Below are 16,512 nucleotides of genomic sequence, written 5' to 3'. Positions count from 1 at the left end.
GCAAAAGGGAGCAAACGTGATCTGTGGCATATGAAGAATATTCAGCAACTGGTAATGGAAAAAGTCAGCTCGCGGATTATTCCGCGCTCGGTGATAGACGACAGTCGTAGTTCGCGGAATATTCCGCGCTCAGTGATAGGCGACAGTCGTGGCTCGCGAATTATTCCGCGCTCAGTGATAGGCGACAGTCATAGCTCGCGGATTATTCCGCGCTCAGTGATAGACGACATTAGTATAGTTCGCGGAATATTCCGCGCTCGGTGATAGACGACAGTAGTATAGCTCGCAGAATATTCCGCGCTCGGTGATAGACGACAGTGGTGGCTCGCGGATTATTCCGCGCTCGGTGACAGACGACAGTCATAGCTCGCGGAATATTCCGCGCCCGGTGATAGACGACAGTAGTATAGCTCGCGGAATATTCCGCGCTCGGTGATAGACGACAGTGGTGGCTCGCGAATTATTCCGCGCTCGGTGACAGACGACAGTCATAGCTCGCGGATTATTCCGCGCTCGGTGATAGACGACAGTAGTATAGCTCGCAGAATATTCCGCGCTCGGTGATTAGCGACAGTGGTGGCTCGCGGATTATTCCGCGCTCGGTGACAGACGACAGTCATAGCTCGCGGATTATTCCGCGCTCGGTGATAGTCGACAGTCGTATAGCTCGCGGATTATTCCGCGCTCGGTGATAGACGACAGTCGTATAGCTCGCGGAATATTCCGCGCTCGGATGCAAATGGGTTAATTAATCTTTAACGCATTCTATTGATCAGTCTTTAACGCGTTCAGAAACCGTCCAGTATCGTGACAACTGGGAAATTCTCAGTTGCGACTGGTCTGAATCTGGCTGAGGATCACGCGATCGTTTTTCACGCGAAGGATGATTCGTTGACAGATCGCTGATCATATACCGCTCGAATAGGCAACGCGATAGATGACGATGATGCCTGTGAAAGGATAATGGTTAAAGGACGAATTCTTACCAGCTCCTCGTCGTTCAGCGTGGCCCTGGGCACCGCGGATGACAGCAGACCTGGCGTGTTCCTCTTGGTCGCCGCCATTGTCTGAGAAAAGATAGAAATTAATGCTCATCTGATCCAACCACAATGCCTTTCGGCCTTCTATCTTGTAGACAGAGATAGAGAGCAGGAAGAGAGAAAACTGAAGAGAAAGAAGGTGAAGATGAAGAAGAATGAAGAGATGGTGAAGAAAGATGAGAACGAACGAGAAGAGTCACCGAGGGGAATGAGAAACGTGGATTTACAAAATGGACTGACAGAAATCATAGAAAAGATATTTACAAAAAAAAGAAACAAAAAGAATACGATTTTATGTATTTCTTTGGGAATAATCAGCTAGTAAGTAACGAAGAAGTGTGATGGATGGAGAAAATTAATAGTTGCAGAGTAAAATCGAGAATTACATTTGGCATGGAGCTTCTGACACGGTATTACGAGTGTGACGCAATGACAGGAATTCGAAGAGTCGAAATTTTGACAGAATTTAGCGAGATCATGCCAAATGTAGTCACTTGCGTTATTTACAAATGTTATTTACAGTTCACGATAAGATGTGTCTTATTTACATTGGCTCCCTTCAAAGCCGTGCTCTCTGCATTTTGTTGCGGTTACAGAGCGAGCTTCTCGATGTCTGATACCCTTGTCCCAGGTTAGGGTCTGTTGCAAAATTGATCAGCCAGGGAGAAGGTGCGTCTCGAGTAGAACAAGGTGGAAAATCGCATTAAGAAACCCGTTAGCCAGAACGAATCAGTCGATCGGGCATTACCGACTTACAGAACGTTCGACTCGTTAATTCCGAATAACAAATATTTCACTCGAAAAGCAATTCGAAGGGCTAATATTCGATCAATATCGCAGTATTTACCGAACAAACTCGATAAGGTTGCATTTGGATCGTCGGGATCGAGAAGCTCTCTGCTTCCAAACGAATTTTCAATTCGTCCGATTGAAAAATCAAGAGAAGATGTAACACGTATTATCGTTCGCTCAAAAATACACATAGAGAAGTTAGCTGAATGAAATCGGTGCCGAAGATCGAGAAACGAATATTGAAAATTATCCGAGAAAAAGAAAAGGGAAATATGACGAGACGAAAATCGAGAAAAGAATATTCGAAATTGAACAAGAAATAAAGGAAACGAGAAAAGAAGAGAGAGAAGAAAATAGAACGAGATGCGATGAAAACAAGATGGAGGATGAATGTAAGTATGCAAGAAAAGGTACGATACTTATGCGAGTATGTATGTAATTCTGTTAGAGAGAAGAAGATAAAGGAAAAATTAAAAAAGGAAGAAAAAGTATCTTAATAAAAATAGATACGAGAGACTGTGATGAAACTATAGCAAAACAAAATGGCGAACGAGATGAAAGAAAAAACTATATGGGAATTGAAAAATTTAAAATTATCTGAGAAAAAGGGAGGAAAATTTTCGCGATGAAGAGAGGTGTGAGAAAATATATAACCGTAAGAAGTATATAAGAGATAATTATGCGAATATATAAACAAGTATGTAACAAGGAAAAGAGGAAAAACAAGTATTCGAACTAACCTAAAAAGAGAAATGCAAAATATCCTGTTGTAGACACGAGAAACCATGATGAAATCATAAAGCAACAAAATGGCGGGTGATTGAAAGAAGTATATAAGAAGATATGCAAATATGTATGTATGTCAGAAGAAATAAGGAAAAATGAATATTCAAACTAACCTAAAAAAAGAAACACAAAATATCCTATTAAAGATACGAGAAACTATGATGAAACCATAAAGGAACAAAATGGCGGGTGATTAAAAGAAGTATATAAGAAGATATGCAAATATGTATATACGTAAGAAGAAATAAGGAAAAATGAATATTCAAACTAACCTAAAAAAAGAAACATAAAGTAGCCTAACGAAGAAAGACAGGGGAAACTATGACGAAACCATGAAGGAATAAAATGGCGGGTGGTTGAAAGAAGTATATAAGAAGATATGCAAATATGTATGTATGTCAGAAGAGATAAGGAAAAATGAATATTCAAACTAACCTAAAAAAAGAAACACAAAATATCCTATTAAAGATACGAGAAACTATGATGAAACCATAAAGGAACAAAATGGCGGGTGATTAAAAGAAGTATATAAGAAGATATGCAAATATGTATATACGTAAGAAGAAATAAGGAAAAATGAATATTCAAACTAACCTAAAAAAAGAAACATAAAGTAGCCTAACGAAGAAAGACAGGGGAAACTATGACGAAACCATGAAGGAATAAAATGGCGGGTGGTTGAAAGAAGTATATAAGAAGATATGCAAATATGTATGTATGTCAGAAGAGATAAGGAAAAATGAATATTCAAACTAACCTAAAAAAAGAAACACAAAATATCCTATTAAAGATACGAGAAACTATGATGAAACCATAAAGGAACAAAATGGCGGGTGATTAAAAGAAGTATATAAGAAGATATGCAAATATGCATGTATGTCAGAAGGAAGAAAGAAAAACTGAATATTGAAAATAACCTAAAAGAAGAAACATACAGTATCCTAATACAGATACGAGAAATTATGATGAAACCATAAAGGAACAAAATGGTGGGTGTTTGAAAGAAGTATACAAGAAGATACTTATGCGAATATGTATGTATGTAAGAAGAAACCGAGGTGAGTAAAAATAGAGTAACGAAGAGAGATATAAATGGAGGTCGTAACAATGGTGAAAGGTAGAGCGAGATAGAGGTGGTGAATCTCTAATCCAATTAGCTTATGGCGCCTGTTAGGTGTGGCGCGCGGTAGGATTTGCGGCTGGCTAGATTTCAATTAAGATATTATGCACGGGACCCCGTGCTCGTTGCATGCGCTACTGTCATGTCTCCATGGACAGACGCTAATTCGGAGCCAACTAATTTCGCGCGTCACCTAGGCTCGCTGTCCACGGACTCTATCGGCTTTTCTACTTTCTCAAAAGCGTGTTCGTGGTGTGTATATACAAGCGTTCACGCACGGGGCACCGTGGACTCCTCTATCCTTTCACCTTTTCCATGTACACACATCGACGTATATATAAATATATCTCGCGAATTTTACAGTTTCGAAATTATGCGGTCGCCGCAATCCTGCAATTAGATCTTCCTTGCTTCGTCTAGCATACTTGTCTGAAGAACCGCAGAAGACTCGTGGTACCGTTCTCAGACATGTACATTCGTTTCTCCTATATTTTTCCGTACATTCGTTCTCGTTTAGAGAAAGATTCTTCCGTTTCTTTACTAACCTAAAAAAAGAAACACAAAATATCCTATTAAAGATACGAGAAACTATGATGAAACCATAAAGGAACAAAATGGCGGGTGATTAAAAGAAGTATATAAGAAGATATGCAAATATGTATATACGTAAGAAGAAATAAGGAAAAATGAATATTCAAACTAACCTAAAAAAAGAAACATAAAGTAGCCTAACGAAGAAAGACAGGGGAAACTATGACGAAACCATGAAGGAATAAAATGGCGGGTGGTTGAAAGAAGTATATAAGAAGATATGCAAATATGTATGTATGTCAGAAGAGATAAGGAAAAATGAATATTCAAACTAACCTAAAAAAAGAAACACAAAATATCCTATTAAAGATACGAGAAACTATGATGAAACCATAAAGGAACAAAATGGCGGGTGATTAAAAGAAGTATATAAGAAGATATGCAAATATGTATATACGTAAGAAGAAATAAGGAAAAATGAATATTCAAACTAACCTAAAAAAAGAAACATAAAGTAGCCTAACGAAGAAAGACAGGGGAAACTATGACGAAACCATGAAGGAATAAAATGGCGGGTGGTTGAAAGAAGTATATAAGAAGATATGCAAATATGTATGTATGTCAGAAGAGATAAGGAAAAATGAATATTCAAACTAACCTAAAAAAAGAAACACAAAATATCCTATTAAAGATACGAGAAACTATGATGAAACCATAAAGGAACAAAATGGCGGGTGATTAAAAGAAGTATATAAGAAGATATGCAAATATGTATATACGTAAGAAGAAATAAGGAAAAATGAATATTCAAACTAACCTAAAAAAAGAAACATAAAGTAGCCTAACGAAGAAAGACAGGGGAAACTATGACGAAACCATGAAGGAATAAAATGGCGGGTGGTTGAAAGAAGTATATAAGAAGATATGCAAATATGTATGTATGTCAGAAGAGATAAGGAAAAATGAATATTCAAACTAACCTAAAAAAAGAAACACAAAATATCCTATTAAAGATACGAGAAACTATGATGAAACCATAAAGGAACAAAATGGCGGGTGATTAAAAGAAGTATATAAGAAGATATGCAAATATGCATGTATGTCAGAAGGAAGAAAGAAAAACTGAATATTGAAAATAACCTAAAAGAAGAAACATACAGTATCCTAATACAGATACGAGAAATTATGATGAAACCATAAAGGAACAAAATGGTGGGTGTTTGAAAGAAGTATACAAGAAGATACTTATGCGAATATGTATGTATGTAAGAAGAAACCGAGGTGAGTAAAAATAGAGTAACGAAGAGAGATATAAATGGAGGTCGTAACAATGGTGAAAGGTAGAGCGAGATAGAGGTGGTGAATCTCTAATCCAATTAGCTTATGGCGCCTGTTAGGTGTGGCGCGCGGTAGGATTTGCGGCTGGCTAGATTTCAATTAAGATATTATGCACGGGACCCCGTGCTCGTTGCATGCGCTACTGTCATGTCTCCATGGACAGACGCTAATTCGGAGCCAACTAATTTCGCGCGTCACCTAGGCTCGCTGTCCACGGACTCTATCGGCTTTTCTACTTTCTCAAAAGCGTGTTCGTGGTGTGTATATACAAGCGTTCACGCACGGGGCACCGTGGACTCCTCTATCCTTTCACCTTTTCCATGTACACACATCGACGTATATATAAATATATCTCGCGAATTTTACAGTTTCGAAATTATGCGGTCGCCGCAATCCTGCAATTAGATCTTCCTTGCTTCGTCTAGCATACTTGTCTGAAGAACCGCAGAAGACTCGTGGTACCGTTCTCAGACATGTACATTCGTTTCTCCTATATTTTTCCGTACATTCGTTCTCGTTTAGAGAAAGATTCTTCCGTTTCTTTTTTCGAGGACGTAAAGCACTCGGGTACCTTTGCTGTCCCTTTCTCGCTTCGTCGAACGAAGAAACATCGTTCGGGAGAAACAGTGAGAACCAGAGAGAAAGGAAGAGCAGGAGGAAGTGTTTACAGGCGAGATTCGCAACCATAGGTCGAATCTGTGGTTACTCGACTATGACTATAATCACAAACGTGTCGTGTATCGTACCTACGAACTACGGTATCTGCTCTACTCGTTCATGCGCTATGCGTTCATCGTGACGAACATTCTTATGCGTGCGGGTACACCCAGAAGATTGAAATACCAAATGAAACCACGAGCAGATGCGTCCTCTCTCGGATGACCAAATTCTCAAATTCTGACGACATAACCGTATAACACGATGACAGAAGGTAGCAAAAAGCATAGGAGGAAAAGATATAGAATAAATGTGACAAAAATTTGGTCTTCCGAGCGAGATCACGGACAAAGATCTACATATTTAATGCAATGACAGAACAGATCCGAATGCTCAAGCGATTGGCGAGAAAAATAAAATGGCGAACGATTAAAAGTCTCCGCGAGCAACGCTTCTTCTCCGGAGCAGCAAGCGCGGTACCATTCCCGTTAATTACCGCCATTTCTCGTGCTCCGCGGGACGACAAGATGGCGGATAATTATGTCGCGACACGCGACACCGGTGTAGAAACGTAATTTTAATCCTTCGGTTAGAAAATAGCCTTAGTTCGCGAGAAGCTGCTCGTAATTAAGTTCGGCCGCCGCGCAGATGGCGCTGAGGGGCGTTGCTCGCGAGATGGCGCCAGAGACGCGTAATACGTAGGAGTCTCTAGATCAGAAGAAGACAAAGAGAGAGAAGGGTATGAAGAAGAGGAGAGCACGGGTGCGAACGAAAGAAAGATCCAGCGAAACGAAAAGGTGCGAGAAACGGTGGCAAGAGAGTGAGAGATACAGAAAGAGAGAGAGAGAGAGAGAGAGATATATTAAAGCATACAAGCTGAAGCATGCGCTACGTACGGCAAAACAAGCCTTTTTATTTAAACTTCGTTAAGGAGGCATTTAATTAGTACCTTCAAGACCTGGAGGTAGAGTTTTTGAGATTTTTTGAGAGGTTTTTTTCAGTGAGTGGTTTTGTTTTTTTCAGGTGTTCAGGTGGATACAACAACGGGCGCCACAGAGAACAAACAAAGAAAAATGGCATTATATGCCGGTTAGTACGTGTATCAGTTGCAGATTTCTAGATTTTTTTTCTTTTTTTCTTTTTTCTTTTCTTTTTAATGCCTCGTACATTACGGAAAACAGATACACTTAGAGATTAGAGGCACGAGAGGCATGGAACATATAATCGGCGCATCGATCGTCCACCGAGATAGGTAATAATCTTCCTGGCTAATGTGTCCAATCTATACCAACCATTCTGTTATCAAGTTTTACCAAATAAATATAACTTCGTGCCCAAGTAGAGCCTCACGGAATATTATTCCATCTCGTTGAACGCGAGAGTCTGAAATTGCTGGACCCAGGACTACCTAATCCGAACCCAGTCGACTACGTCTTCCCTCCCAAGTGGCAATTCATCTGCAAACACATCTCTGGATTCGCGTTTAAGCAACCAAGGGAACGTGGGATTACGGCTGAAAGAAGCGAAGCTTCGCTCCTGTCGGGATCCAGCAATTCCTCCACCCTCTCCATCGATCGCCTGGGCTCTCGTTTCCGGCACGACTCGGCGGGACAATGCACTTCTCGAACGCGGGGTTCCAAGGACCAAGGTCACGGTACACAACAACCAAGAGAAAAAAATTAGTCGATATCGAACATACAGGGGTCACAGACAGACGGGGCGAGACTTCTAAAGGGGGGTTTTGAAAAATCGAGGAAATTCGAGGAAATACTTTCGTCCTCCTCGAATCCCGCTCGTCCAGGGATATGTAAGTAATTTCACGGAAGTCCGTCCGTATCCATTGCACTAGACTTCACACAGAACACATACGATGGGTCGAGCGAAAATCGATGCTCTTCGTTAGCGGAAATACACGAGTCCGTTGATGCGCGAAGATCGGGAATCCGGAAGTCGCGGTTATCCGGAATTCTTCATATATCTTGGACCAGATATCTCATCGTTAATCATAACCAACGAGATCATATTTTTCAGAAGGTGTGTAGATTTAAGCCGAGGTCTCGTTGCCTGTGAGATCGTATATTAAAACCTCGTCTACTCAAGAATGGTAAAAATAATAGGCAAAATGGACGAGTTATAGTTGCAAAATAAAATATGAATAGGAATTATTAATATACCGTGGTGCAAATATTTTATTAAAAATTATACCCAGTAGTAGGACCGTATTTATCATAAGGTGTTAGAGCTACATTGAAGTTACATTATCTATGGGACCATATGTTAAAAGATATAGGAAATAGTTTCACTTCAACAATAATTTATTTATTTTTAAACATTGTGGAATTTTTGTAATATACTGTGGACCAAATATTTTATTATTAACTATACCTATTATCAGGATCATATTTGTCACAAGGTGTTAGAACCAAACTGAAGCTTCATTATCTATGGGACCATATGTTAAAATCTTACTCTCCACAAAAGATATAGGAAATAATTTCAATTGAGCAATAATTTATTAATTTTTTAACTTTATGGAATTTTTTGAATATGCTGTGGACCAAATATTTTATTACTAATCATACCTATTATCAGGACCATATTTATCATAAGGTGTTAGACTCAAACTGAAGTTTCATTGTCTATGGGACCATATGTTAAAACCTCACTCTTCATAATAGATATAGGTAGTAGTTTCAATTGAACAATAATTTATTTATTTTTAAACATTGTGGAATTTTTGTAATATACTGTGGACCAACAATTTTATTATTAACTATACCTATTATCAGGATCATATTTAACATAAGATGTTAGACCCAAACTGAAGTTTCATTATCTATGGGACCATATGTTAAAATGTTACTCTCCACAAAAGATATAGGAAATAATTTCAATTGAGCAATAATTTATTTATTTTTTAACATTATGGAACTTTTGAATATGCTGTGGACCAAATATTTTATTACTAATCATACCTATTATCAGGACCATATTTATCATAAGGTGTTAGAGCCAAGCTGAAGTCTCATGTCCATATCAAATGAAATTTGCAAAACAACGTTGGATCTTATCTTTATTATTAACGAATGCAAAATTTTCTGGACTCTTTTTATAGTGAGGATATGACGTTTAAATATTCACACTGTCCTTGGAGCATAAGAACCTGAAGCACGCAGTTGCATGGTTCGTGTAATCAATTATGGATGGTGTAAAGATAACTTTCCTCAAAGTCATCTTTTTTTAGAAACACTTAAGACCCAACGCCTTACTTGCACTTCAATATCATAAATCTCGATGAAATTTCAATTAAACGAGTCATTTATTCCATATTTTCTAGAAATGTAAAAATATTTCACGCTTTTTAATTAATTAATTATCTCTGCGTTTTTTTCGATTGAATAATAAACACGAAGGTAATTAAGCAGCTCGTGACAATGAATTAGAATTATGTTTATCACTTACAACTTCGAAGCTGCAATATTAATTCTAAGAATGTACACTTTAAACGCTTTCAGAGATTTAACTTCTGCCGAGATAACACGAAGAAATGCTCCGTTTGATTTATGTACACTCTTGAACCATGCAATTAGGTGCCTCTCATCAGATCTTTCCGCCATTCAGGAACAACAGAAAGTTTCAAACCAGCCCTTTTCAACGTTTAAATCCACGTGAAATCATCGTGCAATGCAGCAACCATTTACGTATTAAACTTCTCTCACTTCAAATTCGAGACTTCATCCGACCATAAATTTAATCTTTAGAATTTGAAAGTCGAGTTACGCTTACTCTGACATTTCGTTGCAACAGCTTGAGTAATACCAATTCCCTGGCATAATTTTATCAATGCTCTACCAATATTTTATACAAGGAATCTAAGCATTGCGGTTAGATTTATATATGTGCCCGTAATTATGAAAGTGGCACAAGCAGAAAACCAAAAAGAGAATAATTTATAATATAATAAGAAATTATTTTTATAAAGTAGTAAGGAACTTATAGTATTGATATAGGTAATATAGTATAGTATAGCTATATTTATAATATTAGGTATATTTATAATTCATTAAAAATTCGTAACTTCTAATATTTTAAAGAGAAGTATATATATAATTTAGGCCACCTCCATAATCACTGACTCATATATAGTATCTCAAAAAATACAAAATTTTTTCTTTTCAATTTCAATTATATTTTCTAAATTTTCTTATACCTTCTATGTTACATTTAATTTTACTCATGGTCATACTAGCAGTGCTTCATTAAAATTCCACTCTATTTAAACAAACCATTATAATTTGTATATAATATCTAAAAAAGTAACAAATTTTTCTTTCGAGTTTAAATTATCTTTTCCTTATATTTTCTATATTATATTCAGTTTTATATATATATATTATAAATACAACTGAATATTAAAATAATTAATATCACCCTTCATTCGATAGCATAATCTTGAAAAATGTTATCAGATTCCTATTACAGAATTCAATATCAACAACCGCTTTCAAACCTAACCTCAAATTACCAAATCAGAGTACTTATCGTCAGAATACTGCCCGAAAGGTGCTTAAATAACAAAAACAAACCCCAAACCTACTCCAGTGAATAAAAATCCATCTCAGTTGCGAGGAAATATCATAATTTCGCGAGGATTAAACCTGACCGAGTTAAACGCAGCTCGGGCGGCCATTTTGCAGAACGCCGCGCGCTACTTGCAACGTACGTATGTAACTAACGCTGTAACGAGCCGTTTTCCCCTCTTCCATTTGGATTTTTAATTCCCGACACGATCAGGCCGCGCTTTTAAGCGGCCCGTTTAAGTCTTCGCCGCGAAACACGCGAGCTTTGCAGCTCGGCAAGGGCGCGCGTGACGTAAACGAGCCCCGGTTTTTGAAATACGACGTCCTCACGAGTACGCAGGTAATTGGCGTTACATGCCAGGCCGCGTGTGTCCGACACAGAATTTCGTTCGAGCATTCCCCGGCAATTCGCGTGTTTTTTAGGCCACTGCGACGGAATCCGGCAGCCGAAGAATTTTTCTCCAATTTTCCCTTTTGTCCCAGCCACGGCGGGAGGAATCGGCTAAGAAACCGGGATATCCGCGTCGCGGCGATTGTTCAACGAAAATTTACCACTCCAGCAACTTCTGCCGAGCCTTCGAAATGTAGAATAAGTGGAGTGCACGAGAGATTTTTATTTCGTACGCGGGGAAACCAGGTCGAACGAATTACAGAATAAATTTCGATCCCCCAAGCAACTGGCCTTACGCGTGGACTTTGGTTTCCAATTTTTGACAGAATTTTTTTACCCACAGTCAGATTCGATTTACACTTTCGATTCGATCGAATGGGGGGGCACGGGTGCCGAATGAAATTAATTCGACGCTCCTGGACTGGACCCGGATTCGAATATCGGACACATTTGACATGTCGAATTTTTCAAGATGGCTCCCGCGAGTATGGGAACGAGAGGCTTGGATCGAAAGGGTCGAAGAATGTTTCTTTAATTCGGTTACTTGAAAGAAGGAAAGGGCTCGAAGCGAGGGGAAAACGTTTTCATTCTCGACGAACAAAGAACTCCGCGAGTTCTCCAGCGGAATTCTATTGTTGAAAAATATGGAGTACGCTTGACCCAAGAAAGCATTTACCGTTGACAGCGATATCTTTCGTTGGAAAATGCCATCTAAATTGCGTGCCTCTGAATTTCCTCGAACACTCGAGCTTCTGCCGCATTTGTTACCCGTGTTCCCGCAATGCGGATCGAATTTGTTGAAGACAACCAAGGTAATTTCGTTCAAACATGTTCTTTCCTATGTTTACGAACAACTGGTGTTGGTATTTTTATAGAAAAATATATGGGCGAATTGATCTGATGTACTATACCTATCACGTAATACCATGGATCACGATATTAATAATGAAACAAATATTTAATACTCAAAAATTACTATATCGCTGAAATTTTTATTCTTCCCTTTATAGCAAAGTGTGCAAGAAAATTGATCCATTTCGTGGTACCGTTGCAATAGTATCGATATTGTCAATAGTGTCGATAAATACTCGTAAAATTAATATCAAGTGTGGTTGTGCTTCATATTAAAACTCAAGAATAGAATTCAAAGCACCCTTCAGTGTAACCTTTAAGGGTTAATGGTCCATTAAATCCCACCGTAGTGGAAATAAAACTTCAAACTAAAGCCGTCGCTCCTTTCGACTTGTTTATCCCTCTACATATACCACAAATATCCCACACACCACTCCATATATCCCATATAAAATAATAAAAACAACTAACCACCCCAAACCTAACCAAAAAATCCACATCTACAAAAGAGAAGCTTCGAAAGTGAATTCAAATAACCATTTTCGCGCCAAATATGGCGCCCGTATGAAATCTGGTCCAGTAGCAGCGCGACTTCCGGTTATTCGTCGAAATGCATGTTGAAATTTCCGCTTGACCCATCGAGAACGTTAAAAACGTTCGTTAGTTAGGCAAGGTGGACTTTGTTCGATAAACGCATCACGAATCCCGCGATTCCCGAGTATTTGCAGTCGCGTTTCCTCGTTTCAGCCGCCATGTTGGTTCGACTGCAGCGCCGCGCGACGACTCGACGCGAAATGGCGACGCAGGGCCGTAGAGGAATGAAAACGAAAGCGAGCAACGCTTTACAGGTATCGCTTCGTGTTGAACGCGAGTTTTACGAACGGATTCGGTTCAACGACCACAGTTTATTTAAAGGCTGTTCGAACGACGATGGTAATCTGGGAAATGTTGCCTCGCACGGCGGATTTATCGCGTTGTAAAAGCGCGCGGATTTATCGGACTAACCAGTGGCGCCAATATAGCCCAATATGGCCGCGGATAACGACAGCGTTCGGAGAAATATGGCCGACACGGACGAGGAGGAGGAAGATAGTCGCGAAATAAGTTCCTCGGTCGTTTTAGATCACGGCCGTTTATCCTGCCGTTGTAAATTCCGGATTGGGACGTTGTAGACTATTCCACGTGCCAAATGAAGCGGTCTAACCAACTACTGGGTCGTCTTTGCCGTGGAACTACCAAGACCATGTCGAAATCACTCGTCCTAACCTCTTTGGTACTGCTGATGGATTTATTCGTCGAAAAAGGAATGGTACTGTTTTATTTACTAAATTTTATTAATATCCCTTCTTTAACGTTCACATTGATACACAGATAATGAATACCAATGAGTAACAAAAATAGTTTAACTCAATAAAACGGTTTCTGATTTTATTAATTGGTATACTGAAGAGGTTAAGCTTCTTATTTTTAAATATAGCTAACTTGTTTTAATATTAGTAATATTCAACTTGTTTTGACTCTTACTGGAACGATAATGTGATCCTTTTTATTGTGTATTATACAGTACAGTGGTTCTCAACTTCCTTTTCATTGGATGATGGTGTCATGTACCATTTTGTGGAAATATGTATTTCTCACTGAATAATTTGCAGTTTTGATTGCAATTGGGAATTTACCATTGATGACACGTGTATCGAAGGTAGAGAAATATGATAGTAATAAAATTCGATATCTTTTCACCGGAATATTCCTTCGAATAAGATATACGATTTGCGTGCGTAGAAATACTGCATTCGTCGGATGACGTGTCGAGATATAGAGGGGCACGAATTCTGACGTTTTTAGAAGCTCAGGTTGACCGTGCATTATGCGACTGAACGACCTTGACCCGATCTTGATCTTTAACCAGGTGAACTTAAAATAAACTTGAAATAATGCCGAAACTAACCTCGAATTCTTATAAATTTTCCAATACTGAAATCATCCACCTGCAGTGCACATTTAAATAACAATAATTAAAACAGTACCATCTTCAATATCTACAAGAACAGAAGGTCCAAGGAATCAATCATTTTAAATGGCTTGGTAGTTCCAATTTTAATCAAAATAAATTTCATTTCTCCAAAATCGACGAATCAAAAACCGCCAAAATTTTCATCTCAAAACGAAGAGAGTACTTGCTCCATCAGAGAGTACTCCTCTCGCGATTCGCCGAGTAGATCAATTACTTCCGATAAATATCGATCAGACCCAGAAATAACACAGAGGTTAGAGAACAGTTTGACAACTATTCCCAATGACTCTGCCAGTTTCTGTAAGCAACAGGTAAAGTAATTCCTTCGCGTAAGTTTGCGTCGCCACTTCGCAAGCGAATCGTACGACGTACCTAGGTACACAGTTTCGGCTCGAAGAACAAAAACGCTATTCGAGGCCCGGGTCTTCGATAGAAGGTCTGATAACGTCGAACGAGCATACTCTGCGAAGTACTAATAACGGAGTATACAAATAGCGAGCAGTCTACAGACGATTTTCGATAAATCTTGTCGAATCTACAACACCTCCATCGTGATTAAATTCCAACTTTCTTCGACACCAGAACCACTTTTGACACGTTCACCGTTCAATCTGCTTTATTTTCACAGATACTTAGACCAACTCTATGATAAACAATATTACCAGAAATTCTATCGAATTATTACAGAACATCTATTATGGAAATTTTTATTATTATCAGAGTATGCACTATTAGACTCTCCTGTATATACGTAAATTGAAAAATGGAAACTAACGAAGAATTAGGAAAATTGGCACATAATCTTGGATTTGAAGATTACTGAAATACCAATGAATAAAAATATATAAAAATAATTTAGGTGCAAGAAGTAGATGCTGTGTTACTTCACAGTATTTATGAATCAATCATCTATTTTTTACTACACAGTGCATCATTATTATCATTTTCCTCGGTAAAAACAGTTGTGTTTGCCCACTGTGCACTTTCTGCTTCTCTTAGACTGATTATTTGAATTTATTCGAATAATCCACTATATTCTATTGTATAATACAATATCGAGTAACACGAAGATTGTACCATCCATTTTTAACCAACAAACCTCAAACATAAAGATCAGCAATGATTGCGATGGCAGTGAACGTGTCAAAGGTTACCAATCTCTCGATTAGAACACTTAAAAGCTCGTTAGATGTTGGCCAGGCGCGGCCATCTTATCGCGGCCATCTTGTTGCGGTCACGCGGCACAAAATGGCCGCCGGTTTATCGCGAAATCGTCCGTGACGCTCCTCTGGAAGAAACTTGGGTTATCGAAAAACGTAACACCGAAACGCAGTACACGCAATCAGGTTGCACAACGATGAGGATCGTTCGATGCTCGAGTCACCCTCGAGAGATAGAACGTGACGTTTTTCGTCCCGTTTTCTATCTTTCCCTACAGTCGCGATGTTTCCACGATTTTCAGGATAGCCTCTCGAAGGTGGCACGAACGGCACAACAGATATCGATCTCGCGACAAGAACAACCTCACGTGTTCGACGTCGTCGTCTTGCGAGGATCGAGCACCAACAGGAAAGAATTCAAAGGAGCTCGACGTTTGAACGCGAGGTGCAACAGGAATTATTGATGAAGGAGGACTCGCGAGGGAGGCGAGTTCACTTTTAGGAGGCAAGGTCGAGGTTGAGAGACGGAATTTGCATAATGCAAGTCTTTCCTGCTTTACTCGGCGAGGGTATGAGCCGAACACTTTTTTGGAACAGGAGCAGCATACTTTGAAAAGGTAGTTAAAAAGCAATGGTAATAAGAAAAGCATGGTCGTTGCTGATCGTGGTCGTTCGTTCAATTCAATTGAATTATTCGATGTAGCGTTACTTCAATGACTTATTCAGTGTATGAGTATCGTTCCTGGGTATAGTAATGGTAATTGTACGATGAGCATCTTATTAGGGGAACGTAGAAGAATTTGTAAGGAAGTAGGTTAGGGTTGGATGTGCATATGCCTGTATCTTGAACTGACTGCTCTGAATTTCTGATTTCCTAGGTACTCTTTAAGCTCAAAGTACGATATTAATAAGTAATAATTATTAATAATTTATAATATATTAATAATTAATAATTATTAATAAATGGAAACGAGAACACTTGGGAGGGCAAATTTTAATTCCTTTTCTCATATGTAATATCCATTAGGTGATTCTTACTCTCTACAGTTTATTTTCCTACACACGAACTCTTTCAGTTTCTGAAAAATGCGATTACTCCCAAAAAGGTATGATCTTTAAGCCTTATTTTCAAATTTTCATCGAAAACTCAGAATTTTTAAAAATTGAGAATGAGAATAGATTAATAGGATCAATTTTGATTAGAGCTTCGCATCCAGGAAATTAAACTCTACGAAAATCACATAATAGGTA

The 16,512-nt window shown here is 38.7% G+C and overlaps 1 protein-coding gene across 1 annotated transcript in view; it reads right to left on the bottom strand.

The window, feature by feature from the left end:
• The window catches only part of unc-13 (protein unc13 homolog), a 153,827-nt gene that overhangs the window by 97,270 nt on the left and 40,045 nt on the right, over positions 1-16,512 (bottom strand). Inside the window, exons 4-5 of the mRNA XM_017906283.1 lie at positions 7,214-7,222; positions 987-1,067 (exon numbers count right to left, since the gene is read on the bottom strand). Of these exons, the coding sequence (XP_017761772.1) occupies positions 987-1,067; positions 7,214-7,222 (90 nt within the window). The remainder of the gene's footprint in view (positions 1-986; positions 1,068-7,213; positions 7,223-16,512) is intronic.

Source organism: Eufriesea mexicana, unplaced genomic scaffold, assembly GCF_001483705.2.
Source record: "Eufriesea mexicana isolate 0111107269 unplaced genomic scaffold, ASM148370v2 scaffold5271, whole genome shotgun sequence".
Taxonomy (NCBI): Eukaryota; Metazoa; Arthropoda; class Insecta; order Hymenoptera; family Apidae; genus Eufriesea; species Eufriesea mexicana.
This window is presented reverse-complemented; position numbering and strand designations above follow the sequence as displayed.